Source organism: Siniperca chuatsi, linkage group LG2 (genome assembly GCF_020085105.1).
Source record: "Siniperca chuatsi isolate FFG_IHB_CAS linkage group LG2, ASM2008510v1, whole genome shotgun sequence".
Classification (NCBI taxonomy): Eukaryota; Metazoa; Chordata; class Actinopteri; order Centrarchiformes; family Sinipercidae; genus Siniperca; species Siniperca chuatsi.
The window spans coordinates 24,056,710-24,076,148 of NC_058043.1; the positions used below are offsets into that span (position 1 = coordinate 24,056,710).

Here is a 19,439-nt window from a genome sequence, read left to right on the forward strand (position 1 = left end):
TTTTATTGACAGCCTCCTACTATGCAACAATAAACCTCTACTCAAAGATAACACAGCCAGTTGGTTTCTAATCTTCCAAAGTACGATTCTGGGCTGCAGGTTTGAGCTGTGCCAACTGAGCAAGGTCCCAGCAGAGATATTTCCATACAGCTTCATCTGTTCCGTTGCTGCCCCGTCTTATTCGCCACACAATTGAGCTGACTCAACAGTATTAATGTTGGTGTAGGTGGTACCCAATGCTTTGACTTATATTGTTATCTTAATCTTTTCCACACGTGTGATTTTTTTCACATTGGGAAGCTGAGATAATAAAGGCTCACTATTGTTTTTCAGTAACTCAAAAAATCACCCAATGAAGCTGTATTAACGTTTACATTAAAATCTAAGCTGAAAAGCATTTATTAAACAGGGGTATATTCACATACCTGCCTACTTCCTCAGTGGGAGTGTGATGAATACAATGCATAGATGCACAAACTGCTCTCATGTAAGCAATGTGTGAGTGTGAGGTGTGAGAGAGACATATTTCCTCTCCCTAAAGGAGCCTTAGAGGTGAAAAATGTCATGAATAAGATATCTGATATCTGGTGAAAAATCTAATTGTATACATGAATAAATAATACAGCGAGTTAAATAATTTACTGGTAAATTGATTCATTTTATCTCCATTAATTAATAAAAATAAATTAAATAAATTAAACATGAATTTGTTGTACTCTTCCTTTTATCGTTTGCTGGTGCTTTTTATTTTTGTTATTTTATTCATTCTAGAAGATGTTTGATAATTGATCTATGTACATTTATTTTACTTTTTTTTTTTTCAATGTTGCTTGTATAATGATGAGAGGGGCTTGTCTAAAATGCCTAGTTGTATCTTCATATCTCACCACAAAAACATTCACCCTATAAGCCCCCTGGACATACGTACAGACTTATTATCAGGAAAATGGAAAATGTTGTGAGAAAAATCCAAAAGGTTGTAACTGGAACAAAACTGAATGATTAAACATGATCTAGGACCAAGAAAATAAAAACAGCCAGTAGAAGACAAATTAGACAGTAAAATATATTTTCTTTTGAATTTATTTTTATCAACTGATGTGAGGTAAAGTAAAAAAATAAATAAATAAAACAAATAAAAAGTGACATTTGTGTAAAATATGGTTATAATTGACAGCATCATTATAGGTGATATTATTTATCTGTGCAACTGGTTGGTTTCAACAAGTTCTTTACTGTTTTTGGAATTTCTTTTAAGTCTCATTCTTAGCTTACAAATAAGCACAGTTTCAGTAGTCAGTACTGTTCGCAGAGCAACATGACCACCAGTGATGAAATCTTTTCAGAAATGAACTGTGTGTCATATCCATTTGGCAACTCTTGTTTTAATAAACATGTAGTTTCCAAGTCAAGAAAGTGATTTTTTCCTCTCCTAAACCTCTTGGCTGCTGCGGAGCACCCCCCAAGGGTCACATAGTAGTGCTATGTGCAGGGATTACAAAACGATTGCTAAACTGAGCACATGGATGACGCATGGAATCCTATAAGGGGAGCAAAAATGATTATATTGTTATTACTATGTGTGTGTGTGTGTGTGGATTATTAAGTCAAGCAAAACAAATTGGAAAACTGTACAATTATCACAATTTTACAGTGTACGCCATTTTTAAACTACTATTAGATACTGTGAGGATTAAGTACAGGCCAGCAAGAGTATTGTGGCAAATCATTTGTGCATGAATAATTAAAAGGAATTGTATAGTGTCTAATTTAAAGTCAGCTCTGACTGGCTGATTGTCATACTATTATGTGCAGCTTCTACAGTTGTTGCACAGATGTCTTAACCGTGCGCTCAGTTTACCAATCTGTGTGCTCGGTTTTGGAATCAGTGTGTACAGATTTCCATATCAGTATTGTTTTTTTTAACCATGTGGCTCGTTCTTCATTGTACACCTTTGAGAATGGCACATTTGAATAGCAACTACAACTCTTTAGTCTTGGCGATGCTCTAACCTCCTGACGCACACAATCATGCATTTTTCAAAGTCTGTAAGATCAACGCTTCAAGCCGACTCTTGGAAATAAATTATCATGCAAAACAGGAGATGCTGTTGCATATTCCTGTTTATGTGGTAACATATGCAAATAGAAAAGGAAGACTCTACAGAGGCAGAGCTCTACTGGGACACATATCATATGTGCATATTGAAAGCATGCTATTATCAGTGAGCTATTACCTTTTAAATGGAATAATGATATATGGACAGAAACAACATTGATTTAAAACACACAACTACTTTCTATGCACTAACTGTTGGCAGGGGTGCTTCCAAGTTTACTCACTGTTAGAAATCAATACAAACACCCTGCTACAAGAACTTACATTAGCCATGTTTTTCCACCTTCACATTCATTCCTGCTTTTGCTGTTTAGCCTTGTTATCAATACCTGCTAAACTCATTTCATTCAGATGTGGTTCCTTTTGCTTTGACTTCTCTTTTTTCCAGAAAGTAATTTAACAGCTATACAACGTAAGCCATATGCTAAACTCCCGAACAGAGCCTGCTCATAGGCATAAGTGCCTAATTTAGTTCTTCGGCACATGAAATGTAATTACTTTACATCGCTGATAGCTGCAGTATCATCCTATCACACATTTTAATAAGTGGAGAAGGAGACACTTGAGTGAATGAACTGTACCTTCTTTTGCTTTGCCTCACTAGGCTACATTCAAGCAGATAACATGTTGTGCTCAATTCATTCTTCTTTTCCTTTCGGCTGTTCCCTTTCAGGGGTCGCCACAGCGAATCATGTGCCTCCATCTAACCCTGTCCTCTGCATCCTCTTCACTCACACCAATTAACTTCATGTCCTCTCTCACTACATCCATAAATCTCCTCTTTGGTCTTCCTCTAGACCTCCTGCCTGGCAGCTCCAACCTCAGCATCCTTCTACCAATATATTCACAGTCTCCTCTGAATATGTCCAAACCACCTCAATCTGGCCTCTCTGACTTTATCTCCAAAACATCTAACATGAGCTGTCCCTCTGATGTACTCATTTCTGATCCTGTCCATCCTCGTCACTCCCAAAGAGAACCTCAACATTTTAAGCTCTGCTACCTCCAGCTCTGCCTCTTGTCTTTTCTTCAGCGCCACTGTCTCTAAGGTGTACAACATCGCTGGTCTCACCACCGTCTTGAACACTTTTCCTTTCATTCTTGCTGATACTCTTTTATCACACAACACACCTGACCTCCACCCGTTCCAACCTGCTTGCACTCGCCTCTTCACCTCTTTTCCACAGTTTGCCTTCATCTTCATCTTTGCCTTCATCTTTTCCACCTATAGTCTTAGCCCCAACCCACCATCCTTTCCAAAAAAAGAAAATCTGTGAACTCATCAGCATTATTTAGAATTTTTAACATTATACAAATATAGTATAACAAAACTACAGCCATGCTAGTTGATCTGTGAGGTTATACTTAGGCACAGCAGCGGTTTGAGATAAATGCTATTGTCAGCATGCTAACATGTTCACAGTGACAAAGCTAACATGCTGATTTTAAATGGGTATAATGTTTACCATGGTCACCATCTTATTTTAGCATATTAGCATGCTACCATGACCCAGTAAGTGCAAATTCAAAGTATAGCTGAGGCTGCTGGGAATGTCATTAGTTTTGCAGGATTTTACTGGTCAGAGGAAAGGTGAGGGGATCACAATCACCATATTGCCATGGAATTTGGATATTATGGATATCCATAGTCCCCAGAGGATGATTCCAGTGTTTCTGGTCATCTCTTAACCTTTATTTTGTCATATCAGGCCGCATTTTCAACCCATGTACAAGTTATATGAAAATCAAATGGAAAAATTGCCATGAAAATCACAGCCCATTCATGGTCCCCAGAGTATGAATCCGTTCCATTAATACTCCGCACCATCTTCTGCCCTAAATGTCAACTTTGCACACAGGATATCTCATAATCTAATTGGCACAGTGGCATGAAATTTCAGCACGTTCATTCTCCCAAAGGGTGTGAATGAATGGCTTGAATTTCATGACATTGTGGCCTTTTCTGTTGTGCCACTCGTAGGACAAACTTTATGATTTAGCCCCTCAAGTGGTGAGGCTCTCTGAGTAGCAAAATCTCCATTCAATTTTTTTTTTGTTCTTCCTGGCTCTTTTGTATTATGGGGTTTAATTAAGTGCTCGTGGGTCTACCTTGTCCTATATGAAACGTCCTCTGCTGAATTCCCTCGGTTTTGGTCCGACCTTGTCGTTGATCAACAGCCATGTGACTGCCACTGACAAGGCCTCTAACATGTTCATGTTTGTAAGACTAGTATGAACCTATGTGTTATGTTTGCTCTTTCATTAGCAGCCAGTCACAGCCTGTCTGTTGAGCACAGCCTTCTTCGGTGCCCTGGGGTCATCTTTCATTTACGGCTACAACCTCTCTGTGGTCAACGCTCCTGCTTTGGTGAGTCAAACTGTTAGGTAGCCTTGTTCTGTAGGTTTGCTTGTGGAGATCCATCATTGATTTCTCTCATTTTGTTAGCACTACTAGAAATCAATAAACATTAATTTAGATGGTGCTTCAGAACCAAAAATGCACACATTCACAAGTTTATAGACACTGTCAGCATTATACTAAACCCCATTACAGAGTATATTCCTTGTCGTAGAGCTTTCTATTATTTGTAATTTAATCACTGGGCATTGTGTTTTGGGCAAAAAAATCTTCTGGTTGCTTACCACAATGTATGATGTACAATATGCAAAGCATTAGCAGTTTTTGAACACACATTCAACAGAAACAACTTCAGTTCTATTAAAAACATACAAAACACGTAACCAAGGGCTCTTTTTTTAGATTAAATGGCCCACCCATCAGTTAGATATAGCTAGTTCATATTCTATAATTGGATATAGCTCATTAATTGTAACACTTGTTATTCAATATGACTTTCATCCTACATGCATACAGACACAATTGAGAACTTTTGATCTTAAAAGGCGCATCATAATCACTTAAAAAAGTTTTTTTTTCTTTTTTTACAAACACAATTCTGGAGTTTGATTCATTTCAGTGTTTTTGTGAATTAAAGTGAATATGTGTTGGAAAAAAAGACATCAACAGTAATACAATAACAATAATGAGTATTTAGCACTGCTTGGACTGGACTAGACATTTTCACCGTCTATAAATCCTTTTTGACTGGTGAAACAGAATTTTTATGTAGCTGTCCAGTTGTGCTGGGCCACTTTTGAATAAGAAACAGCATTTTCTGAGGTCATACTTTTCAATCTAGCCTCCTGTTTGTCTAGAGTTAATTAGATACCCCACAGGTCATTTAATTAGTAGTCAAACTTTATAACCCTCAGCTCTGCAGTTGCCAATACAAAGTATACGAAATGTTGCAGGAAATGCAGAACATGGATTTCAGCCTCTTTTATCTCACTGCTTCTATCTGAAGTTCTGATTGATACAGTATAGTAATTTTGAGTATAAACACAAGCAGTAATGCAATAATATAAAAAGGAGTAAAGGTTCCATAAATATTAAATGTTCCATAAATGTTGTGGTATGTCCAGGGTAAATATTTTTGCAAACATTTAAGAACAGTGGGCAGTTTGGATTTATCATGTTTATGGAATATGGAAATGTTGTATTTTTTTTGTAGTCCCTGAAAACATGGTTTCAAATCCTAAAGCTGCTATATTGCTATTTTTATAATGAAAATGTAAAAACAATGTGACAATGTGAAAGTGGTCGCTTGTAGTGATGAACCTACAGAGAATTATCATGCGAATCTGCAGCTCCCCACAGCTTTACGGTGCTTTACAGTGTTTCAGCTCATTGTTTAGCTGTCCAGTCTGTAAATTTACTGTTTACAGGAAGACACAGTTAGTGACTAGCTGGTGAACATAGCGGAGCATTTAGCAGCTAAAAAGAGACTGACATTTCACTCAGGAGTTGGTAGAGACCCAAAACAGAGCTAAAAGACAGTGACTTACACTTAACAGGTGGCCAGAAACACAACTCCAAATAAATGATAATGTTGCTACATAACTGCTGGATGTGTATCCAATAAGCAACTGTTTGCTAACAAGTTAACCTATCAACTTAACGGCCTGCTCTATCTTAATTCTGCTTGATTTGAGCTGCTGTTACGGTCCTCAGTCACGGTAACAGAACTGGTAAGTCACAGGACTTTCACACAGGGATCCGGATTCAAATCCCCCTCGGGGCGCATTGAGCAATGACCATCATCCAGTGTGGGTCCCAACTAGTAGCTCAGTGTTCCAGCTATCACAGCTTGAGATTGACGAGATACAACACAAATGCTACAGCCAGGACGCCAGGGTACAAAGCCCCAACAAGTGCAATCACGCTGACCTGAAAGATAAGATCATGGCGAGAATGAATGCAAGGCAACCCCGATGCCAATTACAATGGTTAAGTGAGGTACCATCAGAAAGTCTCCTAGAAGATGTGAATGCAGCATTGAGTTAGCTATCCCTACCACAACCATCACCGAAACCAATGAGCTGATATACACCTCAGCAGCAGTGATCCTCGAGATGTTTGGCTATAAGAGGAACCGTGGGAGCCATGAGAAACAATACCCACCGTGGAAACGAAGGCTGGAGGCTAAAATCAAGGAGGCACGGAGAGAAGTGAGCCAACTGAGGAGGCCAAGAGAGGTGCAATGAAAAAACAAGTACCCAAGAGGTACAACCAGATGCCCATACCTGAAGCACTCGAAACTGCCAAACAAAGGCTCCAAGCCTAACAAGAGATAATGAAGCGGCTGTTTGCAAGTCAACCTGTGAAGGTGTATGCTCAATGGCAGGGTAATAACATCAGAGCAGACCCACCAAGGCTGGAAACTGAACAGTACTGGAAAAGTATATGGGAGAGGGAAGCATCACACAACAGCGATGCACAGTGGCACAACCACAGTGACCACAGCAACCTCCCTGAACAGAATCCAGTTACCATCACAGTGGCAGACATCCAAGAAAGAGTCTCAGGTATGAAAAACTGGACAGCACCGGGCCCTGACAGGATCCACACCTACTGGCTAAAGAAGCTCACTGCACTCCACGAACGCCTAGCAGCACAAATGAACCAGCTGCTAAGGGATGGGACGCACCCTGAATGGCTTACCAAAGGGCGTACAATCCTGATCCTGAAGGATCCCTTAAAGGGTACAGTCCCATCCAACGGCCAATGACCTGTCTCTCCACAACATGGAAGCTCATGTCAGGCATCATCGCGGCTAAGATAAGTGGGCACATGGATCAATACATGAGCAAAGCACAGAAGGGCATTGGCAAAGAAACCAGAGGAGCCAAACACCAACTCCTGGTTGACAGAACAGTCGCCCAAGACTGTAGAACCCGACACACCAACCTGCGCACTGCCTGGATTGATTACAAGAAAGCATATGACTCAATGCCACACACATGGATCACTGAATGCTTGGAGATGTACAACATCAACAGGACTCTAAGAGACTTCATTGCAATCTCGATGAGGTTGTGGAAAACCACCCTTGAGGCCAACTTGCACAAGTGTCCATCAAATGTGGCATATACCAAGGAGATGCTCTGTCCCCACTGCTGTTCTGCATAGGTCTGAACCCCCTCAGCCAAATAATCAACAAGACTGACTATGGATACCGACTCAGGAATGGGGCCACCATCAGTCACCTCCTCTACATGGATGACATCAAGCTATACACTAAGAGCGAGCGGGACATCGACTCACTGATCCACACCACCAGGATCTACAGCACTGACATTGGGATGTCATTCGGGCTTAAGGAAGTGTAGTCGAATGGTGACAAAGAGAGGGAAGGTAGTCCACACAGAAGGGGTCTCACTCCCAGAAGGAACAATAGCAGACATTGAGGATGGTTACAAGTACCTTGGAATACCACAGGCAAATGGCAAACTCGAAGAGGTATCAAGGAAAACAGCAACTGCCAAATACCTCCAATGAGTAAGGCAAGTCCTAAGAAGCCAATGGCAAGAACAAGTCCCAGGCAATAAACAGCTACTCCCTGCCAGTGATCAGATTCCCTGCAGGAATAATAAGGTGGCCAAAGGAAGAGATACAGACCACAGACGTTAAGACACGAAAGCTCCTCACCATGCATGGAGGGTTCCATCCCAAATCCAGCACCCTGAGACTGTACGCTAGCCGTAAGGAAGGCGGCCGTGGACTAGTGAGTGTGAGAGGATGAAACATCCAAGATCCACAAGTACATCAAAGATAAGGCCCCAACAGATGACGTGCTCAGTGAATGTCTCAGGCAATGGGAAACAGAGGAAGAGATGCTGGAGGAGGAACCATAATGGGAGGACAAACCCCTACACGGGATGTACCACCGGAACATAACTGAAGTGGCTAATATCAAGAAATCCTACTAATGGCTAAAGCGGGCCGGACTGAAGGACAGCACAGAGGCACTCATCATGGCTGCACAGGAGCAGACCCTGAGCACTAGAGCAATAGAGGCCCAGATCTACCATACCAGACAAGACCCAAGGTTTAGGCTGTGCAAAGAGGCCCATGAGACAATCCAGCACATAACTGCAGGGTGTAAGATGCTGGCAGGGAAAGCATACATGGAGCGCCATAACCAAGTGGCTGGTATAGTGTACAGGAACATCTGCACAGAGTATGGACTGGAAACCCTGAGGTCAAAGTGGGAAACACTTCTAAAGGTGGTAGAGAATGACCGAGCCAAGATCCTGTGGGACTTCCAGATTCAGACTGACAGAATGGTAATGGCGAACCAACCAGACATCGTGGTGGTGGACAAACCGTTGTGGTCGACGTGGCAATACCAAGTGATGGCAACATCAGGAAAAAGGAACATGAGAAACTAGAGAAATACCAAGGGCTCAGAGAAGAGCTGGAGAAGGCCTGGAAGGTGAAGGCGACAGTGGTGCCCGTGGTCATCGGAGCACTCGGGGCAGTGACCCCCAAACTAGAGGAGTGGCTACAGCAGATCCCTGGAAGAACACCAGACATCTCAGTCCAGAAAAGTGCAGTACTAGGAACAGCAAAGATACTGCGCAGAACCCTCAAGCTCCCAGGCCTCTGGTAGTGGACCCGAGCTCGAAGGATGAGACCACCCGCGGAGGGTGAAGGACAAAGTTTTTATATATATATATATATATATATATATATTCTTGACTGACCACATAACAAAGCCTTCTGTTCACCAGCTCTTCTCAGTATTTGTCGTAGTCCACATGTTTCTGCTGTTCATCATACATGAGTGTGCAGTGGAGCTGGGTAGTTGGGGCTTGACAGCTTCTTCCACCTGGGTTTCTACCCATATCTTCCATGTCTGCCACTCATGTAGCAGTGTTGATCTTGGCATCAATTGTAGCCAGTACACAGCGGGCTGGATGTGATTATTGGCTTCTTGCTGTGTCTGTACTGGCATCATTCCTGCTGATGGACTTGTAGGAAAGTCTAAGTAGAGACCGTCTTGTGTGCACATGATGCTGGCCTTTAAAGGGCATAAAATGTCTCTTCTTAATAAATTGGTTGGCGGGCTGTCTGAATACAACAGAAGTGCAACAATAGTTTTTCCTTGTACTTGTACTGTCCTAGAGAAGCCTATAGTCTTGACTGATGAACTGGAGAGGGGGAGCTCTGATTACTTCTTGTGGCATAACCTTTTTCTCCATCACCTGAACCAGACTTTGTGTGGCATTCCAAGCACGTCCTGTTTCATCTCACCATTTCCTCTGAAATACATGTAGAAACTTCCATACAGCCTGGAGGGGTCCATTTTCTCTGACCTCATAGACATTAGTGCTAGTGGCAGATTTCTATCCAATTTAGCACTTACCATTACTATTTGCCATTATTTTAGCTAATTTTGCCTTAAGTGTACCATTAGCTTGTTTGACTGTTCCTTGTGATTGGGGATGATATACGCAACCAAATTTTTACTTATAACCCAAAATTTTTTAGGTTCCAAGCCCTTCCTGTTTCATCTCTCCATTTCATCTTAAATATATGTAGAAATTTAAATGGGCATTCACTGTCTTTTATCTTTTCTCCATCCAGCCCGGAGGGGTCCATTTTCTCTGGATACTGCTTTTGTAGTTCAGCCCATACTACATTGCGGTGTCCACCAAAGCCCATGCCGTTAGCTGTGTTCACATGCACAAGCAATGCTTTGATGTCACCCAGGGCCAATGTTACTCCTGCTGTGCTTTCCTTTAGTGCAGTAAAGTGCAATTTTTTGCCCCTTCAGTGAGATCTGGGACTACCACAGTGCCAGCCCGAGCATATCCATAAATGACCATGGCACATATTGGTGCTGCCCTTTTGCTTTGGTTATTATGGGGCACATAAGTTTAGTGTCTACGCCCACTGGCAGCATGCTCTTTGTTGTCCATGGTTATTTGTATCTGGCTCCCCCAACTCTTTTGCCACTTCACAGCTGTATTCTTTCTGTTCATGTTCCCATTTCGCTCAGCTGTTGTATTCTGATATTCATCTGTTTATGTGCTCCAGTTGTTGTGGCCGCAGCATCCTCTGTTGTCATTATACCATTAAGCTGCACTCTCATTTTTTGCTGACTGTTTGCTGTCATCTTGTCCACATCTCCCTGGACTTTTTTTCCATTCAGCGTTGAGTCTCTCTTCTTCTTCTCTCAGTGCCAGTAGGTACTTACAGTGAGATGGATTTTTTTGTTGGTGTTCTCTGTGTCTCCCTTTGGATGTTATCTGCTGATTGGCTTCTTTCCAGTCTGTCTCCACTTAATTCTGGCTGCTCCCTTGGTGTCTTTGGCAGCAGGGTCCAATTTTTTGAGTTATTGTTATTGTTTGTTTGTGTTTGTCTCTCTCTGCTGAAGACTTTTCCACTGTTCTCTTTTGCCTTGTAGTTCATTCTGTCCTTGAGGCCTGGTGAGTACCTTCTTTCTGCTATTTGTTGATACATTCTTCTGTCTCTCCCAGTAGGCGTGTCCTCACTTGAGGTTGTTTGTGATTTTCTCCTGCTGATCACTGTCCTCTTCAAGCGAAGCTTGGCTTGTGATAGTATGTAGTTTCCCCTGACAAACACTTCCTCCTCAGAAGAGGTTTCTAGTGTGCACATGCTCAGCTCATCATTTTCTTCTATTTCTGCTTTACTGTTTTCCTCCATGGCCTCAGCTTCAGCCTGCTGCTGTGTGTCTCCCCCTCTTTCACTTGTTTGTTTTAGTGTCAGTGTGAACTTTCCTTGCAGCTCTCCTGATATCTCTTGCTCCTCATTTTCATTTCTTCTCATTGATGATGGAAATTGTCCCTCTGTGACCAGCTTCTTTGCAGGGGAGTATGGTGGGGACTTGACTGGCCTCTGTGGAGCAGTGGGCTGTTTCTGTTCTTCCAGCTCCAGCTTTTTTTCCTTCTCTCCCACTTGGTTAGATATAGGTATATAGTTAGCTAAAACCCCTGGATCAAGAGTGTGCTTTTTAAGAAGAGGTTTAATTATACCTATTTTAAAAGCCTTTTAATAAAGACAGATTGATCATATCCAGTAAAGGGGTGCTAACTAAAGGTAAAACTTCTTTCAGCATTCTAGAGATTGCTGAAGTTAGTTGAAGAAGGTCAACAGGAAAAAGCAGTCCAAACATATATCAGATTTTACAGCTGTTTCTAAGGTTCCTGTATTTGAACATATATCAGTACCGGTTGAGGGCAGAACGTGATGAATTTTTTCTCTAATTGTTAATATTTTATCATTAATGAAGCTCATGAAGTCGTTACTACTGAGGGCTATAGGAATACATGGCTCAATAGAGCGATGACTCTCTGTCAGCCTGGCTACAGTACTGAAAAGAAACCTGGGATTGTTTTTATTTTCCTCTATTAATGATGAGTAGTAGGCTGCTCTGGCATTATTGAGGGCTTTCATATATATTTTAAGACTATCTTGCCAGGCTTAATGAGATTCTTCCAGATTGTTGGAATGCCATTTCCTTTCAAGTTTTTGCGATGTTTTCTTTAATTTGTAGGTTTGAGGGTTATACCATGGAGCTAACCTTCTTTATTTTATTATCTTCTATTTTAGAGGCGTGATAGAATTGAGTGTTGTTCTGCAGCACTATCAACAAGATGGTCAATTTGGGAGGGGCTGAAATTAGCATAAGAGTCCTCTGTTATACTGAGACATAGCATTGAAATAAATACAGATAGGCTCGCTTCCTTAAATTTAGCTACAGCACTATCAGATAGACATAGTAGGAGTTTTTGCCTAATGGCGTGTAGTCCAGTAATAGGAGTTTAAAAGTTATTAAATAATGGTCCAATAATGAAGGATTCTGTGGAAAGGCTATTAAATGTTCAATTTAAATGCCATATACCAGAACAAGGTCGAGGGCGTGGTTAAAACAGTGAGTGGGTGTATGTACACTCTGAAAAAAGCAAATCACATTTAGTAATAAGGTAAACACAGTACTAAGGCTATCATTTTTAATGTCCACATGAATATTGAAATCACCTATAATAATTACTTTATCTGTTTTAAGGAGTAAACTTGATTAAAAACTTTGAGAATTCAGATAAAAATTCAGAATAAGGACCAGGAGCATGGTACACTATAACAAATAGAATTATCGTGTTTTCCAGGTTGGGTGTTAAAGACTAATAACAAGGCTTTCGAATGAGTTATAATTTAGTTTAGGTTTAGGGTTGATCAATAGGCTTGAGTTGAAGATGGCTAGCAACTCCACCTCCTTGGCCAGTACCTCAAGGAATGTGATTATTAATTCGACTGGGCGGAGTGGATTAATTTAGGCTAACATATTCTTCATGACCCAGCCAGGTTTCAGTAAGACAAAATAATTCAATATGATACTCTGATATTAAATCGTTTACTAGTACAGCTTTATATGACAGAGATCTGATGTTTAAGAGTCCACATTTAATTCTCCTTTGTTGTGCTATTTCAGCTGTGGTAATTTTGTTCAGGTTTGTATAACTCCTCTTCTGTTAACTTTTGATGGACTGCAACTCTGCCTCCTGGTCTTAACTCAGGGTTGTTATGACAAACACACAATAAAACATCCAAGTTTTAAGATAAAAATACAATAAACCTCCAATTTTTATGACTAACACACAAATGTCGGACAATCTACACAAGCCTCAACTGATGCACTTCTCCTTTTTTCCTTTCTCACTCAGCCTACCTCTGCCCTACACACACACAGACTGTTTTCTCCTTCTGCCCTCGCACAGGTGCACTGCCCCCCCTTTCCTTCAGTGGGCCAAAAAAATGATTTATATCTGACAGTTTGGCACCACGCCACTCGCTGGTGGAGGTGTCTATTATTCTGTATTCACACTATTATCAGCTGTTTTGCCTATTTAATTATTTTTAGTATGCATTGATGCTTGTAGTGATAGCCAGATCATGCCCCCAGCAAATATCCAACAAGCCAACATGCAATACAGACATTCAGTAGTATCTCATCCATTCTTCCGCACCATGGTTTCCTAATTTATACTTGACATCTAGACACTTAAACACACATTTAACATAAATCTACATCCAACTCCATCCTGCCAGTGATTAGTTTAGTTTCAGTATAGTTCACACAAAGTGTTGTTTTTAATTAATAAAAAATGTATTCATTTTCATGCTTTACATCAATTTTCATGCTTTTAACTTTATTCTATATTTTAACTAGATTGTTTAGAGAAAAGAAGATAATCTGATTCTTCTCACCTGGGCAGAAGTCCTGCACTTGACATTCAGAATTTGTAGAAGAAAAATGGTTTCTGCTTACCTGTAAAATTTGTGGGCCCTTTCGTTTGATGCGCAGGTCAATCCACCCAGGCTGGGGTCATCAGCTGTCAATCTCTCCTCGGCTTGGCTCGCCAGTTGAAGTAGAGGGTCAGAGACAAGGTCAGGCCAGAGATTAAGTCTGGACCCCTTTCCAACACTCGTATAAATAAATCAGAGTCACAAAGCACCCAAACAGAATCACTGGAGAAAGACAGATGCAATAGAGTTTATTCTTTCACAAGAAGTAAACTGCAGGCCCCGGATCCGAACGATAGTCAAGCGATTCTGCATCATCTTTTTATAGTATACAAGTCCCTCCTACTGGGAATTTCCCTACCTACTTTTCTTAAAAACTTTTCAGATCATCTCTGGATGTAATGTTATCATCTACCTTATTTGTGCAAGTGGGTTGCCCCTTCCTGTCCCCTTCCTGACCCTGACTTTTCACACATATCATACTGTATATGTCTTTAACATACCTTTGTCACACTCTACACATTTTAATACTTTATCTTCAGCCAGGTGTATTCAACATCATAATTTGTCTGGGCATGTAGCATTAGTTTTCTTCAAACAAATAATGAGTGCACAGGTTAACTGCATGAAAGATAAAACAGTGTTATGATAACATACAGCACATCTATGGAAGATAAGTAATGTCATACATATACATACATAGTGAATTCAGCAATGGGAGGATGAAAGGAAAAGAGAGGAAACCTGAGAGCTGAGCTCTGACCTGTGAGTCAAATTGGAAATTGTGTGATATCCAGGCTTGGTTCAGTTTTGCTCTAATGCTGTGAAATACATCATTTACAGTGCAGAAGAGTAGAGAACCATACATTTTCTCATAATTGCAATGCCTCACCATGAGTGGAGAACAAAAGACAACAGCCTAGTTGGGAGAGGCAAAGCCTTGACCCAAGGCTTGAATGGAAAACAAAGGCCAAACAGTAAAATCGCATTGATATTTTTGCTAATAACCAGACCTGAATCCAAACACCATTATCTGCTATTTGCCCTCAACTCATCACCAGCAGTAGGTGAATGACAGAAAAATACAGGTTCACAAAAGATGCCCTTTATTAACCCCCCCCTTTCAGAATCACAGAGAACCAATGCATCACTTTGTAACTCTGTACTAATATGTCCCCACTGATGAACCAAGTCCCTACTGCCCTCACTAAGAGAGTCCCTTTTATTTTGGCCCTGGCTTCCTGGCCTTTTATTATTTCTGAAAGTGACCAATGATGGGCTCTTGTTTCTGCAAAATACACCCATTTCTGTTCCGTAGCACCTGGTGTAGCAGTACCCAAGTGGGTTAGAGGATTATTGTGTGTAAACACTGTACATGAATGACCTCCCAGATATCCCCTAGATTTCTCACTGACAACCTACTTATGGGCAGTTAAAGCTTCACAAAGCTTTAAATGCGCAAACTGCCTATTGCCTTAATAACCAAGTCTGAGTCTGCTGGGCTTTCAGTAAAGATCTTAGCTCTGCACATCTGTTGATCTTGAGTCCAAACTTTTCACAGGAGGCTTCGGCTTTATTAGACTATGAAACAGGTTGGTTGTATTTGTGCCTAAAGGGCGTTGTTCTGCCAGTTTCTGTCAGAAATTATGACAGAATTACATTTACAATAGATGAAGTGTATATTCAGGAAAGTTATAAAAAATGCCACTGTTTTTTAGGTTTAGTATATGCTTAAAAGTCTGCCGTGAGCAGCAGGTAAATCAATCAAGTTTACTTTCTTAAACTGACTTCCACCCAGGAACATGAAGCTGTAGACTCTTTAGTGCATCAAGCTTTATTTTCATACTGAACAGTTCCAAGTATAAAATATTTCTTTGTGTCGTTTACAGCACTTCCGCTTTGTGTTGTATGTATTTTTAAAACATAGCATGGATTATAGACAGTTTAATGAGCAAAGTTACTTTAAAGTATTCAGCATCATCTTCAGCACCACAGACAGCTGACTTTAATAAGCTCTTAATGGCATGTGCGTGCACTCGCTCTTAAGTGCTGCTTTGGGAAATGCATGTAGAAATTACAAGTTTGTAGAGACGCTATTAGAAAATGCTCTTAACTTCTAAGATAAATCGTTATTGGGAAATGGGGCCCTGGTCTGTAATATCATCCCAAAACTGCTGATTCTTTTGAGTTTCACTAATTCACCAACTTTTCAGTTTCACCAATTTGATCTACATGCCATCAATGCATGGGAAGAATCAAGCTGTTTAAGATTGAAAAATTTACATTAGAATGTGCCACCCATAAAGTTTTAAGAAGCTCAAATATTCCATCAACAGTCCCTTTCAGCTCAGTTGGTAAAACATTTTCATTATGCACTTCAACCTTTAAATGCTCAAAGACAATTTGAGCTTGTTTTTTATCTTGTCTAACTCTTGTTTGCACAAAATCCCTACAGTATCTGTGCAACTCGCTAATCTACAGCCAAGCAAGTTTTTTTTTAAAGTAATTTCTCATTAAGTCGGTAGCCCCTGCCAAAGTCCCAGCTACTGTGCTTCTGATGCAGCTAATTCTCCAATTCATGTGTATGTTGAGTTGTTGCTTGTCGTTTATTCTCCTTCATAGCTTCTGCTCACCAGGAACACAAGCTGATCATTAAGCTAGCACTGGCTCCTCTCCACCACCGTAGGGGTCCACCACCGCTCCTGTTGTCTTTGCAAAATTCATACAAAACAAAGCAGCTTCCCTCTACGCCAGAATAAAAAGATCATTAAGGAACCTACTGTATGCGCTCAACCCATCCTCAGCTATAAATTAATGGTAGAAAAATACAGGTTCACTAAAATGCCAAAGTTTATTACAATGGAAATAACATAACATGCAGGAACACTAAACAGAAACTATTTATGCTCCATTTGCCAAAAGGTTTAATCAATTAACAATCCACTAAAATCACAATAAATTTTACACATAGCGTATAATCTCTGCACAGAACTGAGACAGTAAGTACCCTCTATAAGTCTAAATAAGTCAGTTAATACAAATAAACAGTTACATAAAAAAAAAAACCCATTTGCACTAGGACAAACTGTGCTCTCATCACATCACAGTCTTTCCTCTCTTTGTATTGTTGGTCTTGGACATGGTTCCAACATTTAAATGCCTAAATTAAGCAGCATAGACCTGCAAATGCTAAATGCAAAGCACTGTCATTAGTTTTCATTAAAGAGGTTTTCCTTATCGAAATGAAAGGTATTGTTCATGCTAAAATGAAAAACAATCAACTGCCCAATCACTACCTGGGGGTGGGGCCATGGGCAGAGCTCATCATCGCTGACATGTTGCTAGACAGCACTGAAATGCAATACACCTCTTCACTTTGTTTTCTGTGTTGTGATATAGATTTTTTATTTGGCATGGAAAATTCATGTCGCAGTGATTACAGGGGTTATTTAAGACAAAAAGCTGAATAATATGGTTTTTCATTTAACTATGACACAGTAAATGCATAATGTGTATTTTATCTCACTTTTTTTTGGTTTGATCTGTTTTCATTTAGGCATTTTGAATCTTCCATACATATGGGTATGGATGGGTAGGGAAAGGAAAAAATATGATTACTGACCTGCAGCATATCTTCTTTTTGTACAGATTACTACATTGCATATAATCATGTTTATACTAATTTTCTGCATAACCTGATTTGTCTGGGTAACCTGAGCTTGGAGTATGTTTGCAGGGAGTGATTAAGTCAGATCCTCTGTAATTATTAATCTGTTCCATGGGAGTTGGCTGCCTGAACAGCAATGAAAATAGGGAGAAAGGTAATGAAAACCTGTAGAAACCAGTGTAGCCTGTGACCTCCCCTTCTTTTGATCTCAATAAATGAAAGGTTTATGGTGTTTTCAGAACTCTGAAGTCACATCAATGTCACATCAAAGGCAACTTTTCAGTCTAATGCTTATCAAAAAGGCACTCGCAGCTGCTCTGCATGACACTTGCAAGGACAGCCTTGCCACTCCTGAGCCATAGCAGACAATGAAAACGACTGTTACCAGTGCCACCTCTGCTTTCAACACTGTGAGGAGCACACACGAGAAATGCTCTCCATTGTGCATCAGTCTTTTATGACTAAGTTTACAAGCATACTGTTTTAATGTTCTTTGGTGGTATGATAATTCATGAGATTTTCTTTCATATCCATGAGCTGCCAGCAAAATACAATACAACATGGGGTCATTTTATATATATATATATATATATATATATATATATATATATATATATATATATATACTGTATGTACTTTCTGTATTGCATGGTGGCAGGTTCCAGTGTTGTGTTTTGATTTGTCATAGTGGGACTAGTTTTTTGTTTACATTGGTATTGTGGGTTTTGTCTTTAAAGTTAATGAAAAATGGGAACCGTGTAATCATTTACCTTTCCCATGTCTCTTTTATTGCAGTACATTAATGCTTTCTACAATAAAACATGGGTTGAGAGATATGGGGAGTCTATTGCAGCAGAGACAGCCACTCTTCTCTGGTCCATCACAGTGTCTATATTTGCTATCGGAGGCCTTCTCGGAGCAATGTTTGTCTCTTTAATCATCAAAGTCATGGGAAGGTGAGTTGACTCACTTGCACTTCTAATCAATCTTGTTCATGTAACACCGAAGTGTTTCTCCTACAACTGTATCAGCCTGTGACCTGAATCATAAAATTAGATTAGTGGATTAGCCTGAAAACTTAGGGTTCAACCAAGACACATATCAAGACACTCACTTACTTTTAGTTGGGGCACATCACAATAGTAAACTGCTCTGGCACAGTTTCAGTTCAGATCAAAAGATTCATAGGCACTTGCCATTATACAGCACAGATAGAGGCAGAGTGACTTTTCTCAAGGGATTCTCATTGGTGTTTGGTAGCTCACTGCCCCTACCAGGTACAAGAGGAGATACATGTTAAAAGAAACACTCTAATTCAATACAGTTATCAAGCTGCTCAAGCCAGGTAACAGAGAACACGAGGGATAGGACCCAAACACAAACAACTGAGGTAGAGCAGATGCCGTTCAATGATTTATTAATAAAAGTCAATGAACAAAGGCTTACAGAGATGATGAGACAGGCAGAGGTCAAAACCATAGGATCAGTCCAAACACAGGCAAACAAAGTCATTAGGGAGCAGGCAGAAAATCCAAATTCTATGAAATAGGCAAGGTCCAAGAAAACAGTCCAAAACATAAGGACTAAACACAGGGAAAATGGCTGAAATGTAAGCACATAAACCAAGACAAACTGACAATGAGGAAGTGAAACCACAGACTAAATACTCAGGTGAGTGATCCAAATATATTACCAATGTGTCATGTCGAAGGTAAAGGTAAGTTTCTAGCCATATCCTAAGATCACCATAGATAATGTTACATGAAACACGGTTGCACAAAGTAACCCTAATCTATAGCTAATGTATGTTGCAAAATGAATTTGTTACTTTATCACTAAAGATTCATTACTTGATATGACTGAGTCTGAGTCTCACACCACTCGACCATGAAATATGCAGGTTGTGCAACAAACTGGCAACCACTGGAATGGATTGGAAGTGGGGAGGGGGAGTGCGTCATCTAGTGGCTGGATGTTATCAG

General features: G+C 40.3%; 1 protein-coding gene across 18 annotated transcripts in view; it reads left to right on the forward strand.

Annotated features, from left to right (window-relative positions):
• The window catches only part of slc2a9l2 (solute carrier family 2 member 9, like 2), a 110,523-nt gene that overhangs the window by 10,479 nt on the left and 80,605 nt on the right, over window positions 1-19,439 (forward strand). For 7 of the 18 annotated variants that reach the window (XM_044167396.1, XM_044167405.1, XM_044167432.1 and 4 more), the window contains exons 3-4: window positions 4,386-4,487; window positions 18,253-18,413. In XM_044167396.1, coding sequence (XP_044023331.1) covers window positions 4,386-4,487; window positions 18,253-18,413 — 263 coding nt within the window. Of the gene's footprint in view, window positions 1-4,385; window positions 4,488-10,932; window positions 10,955-18,252; window positions 18,414-19,439 lie in introns of those variants that run through there. The other 11 variants (XM_044167442.1, XM_044167458.1, XM_044167474.1 and 8 more) reach the window with 3 other exon arrangements.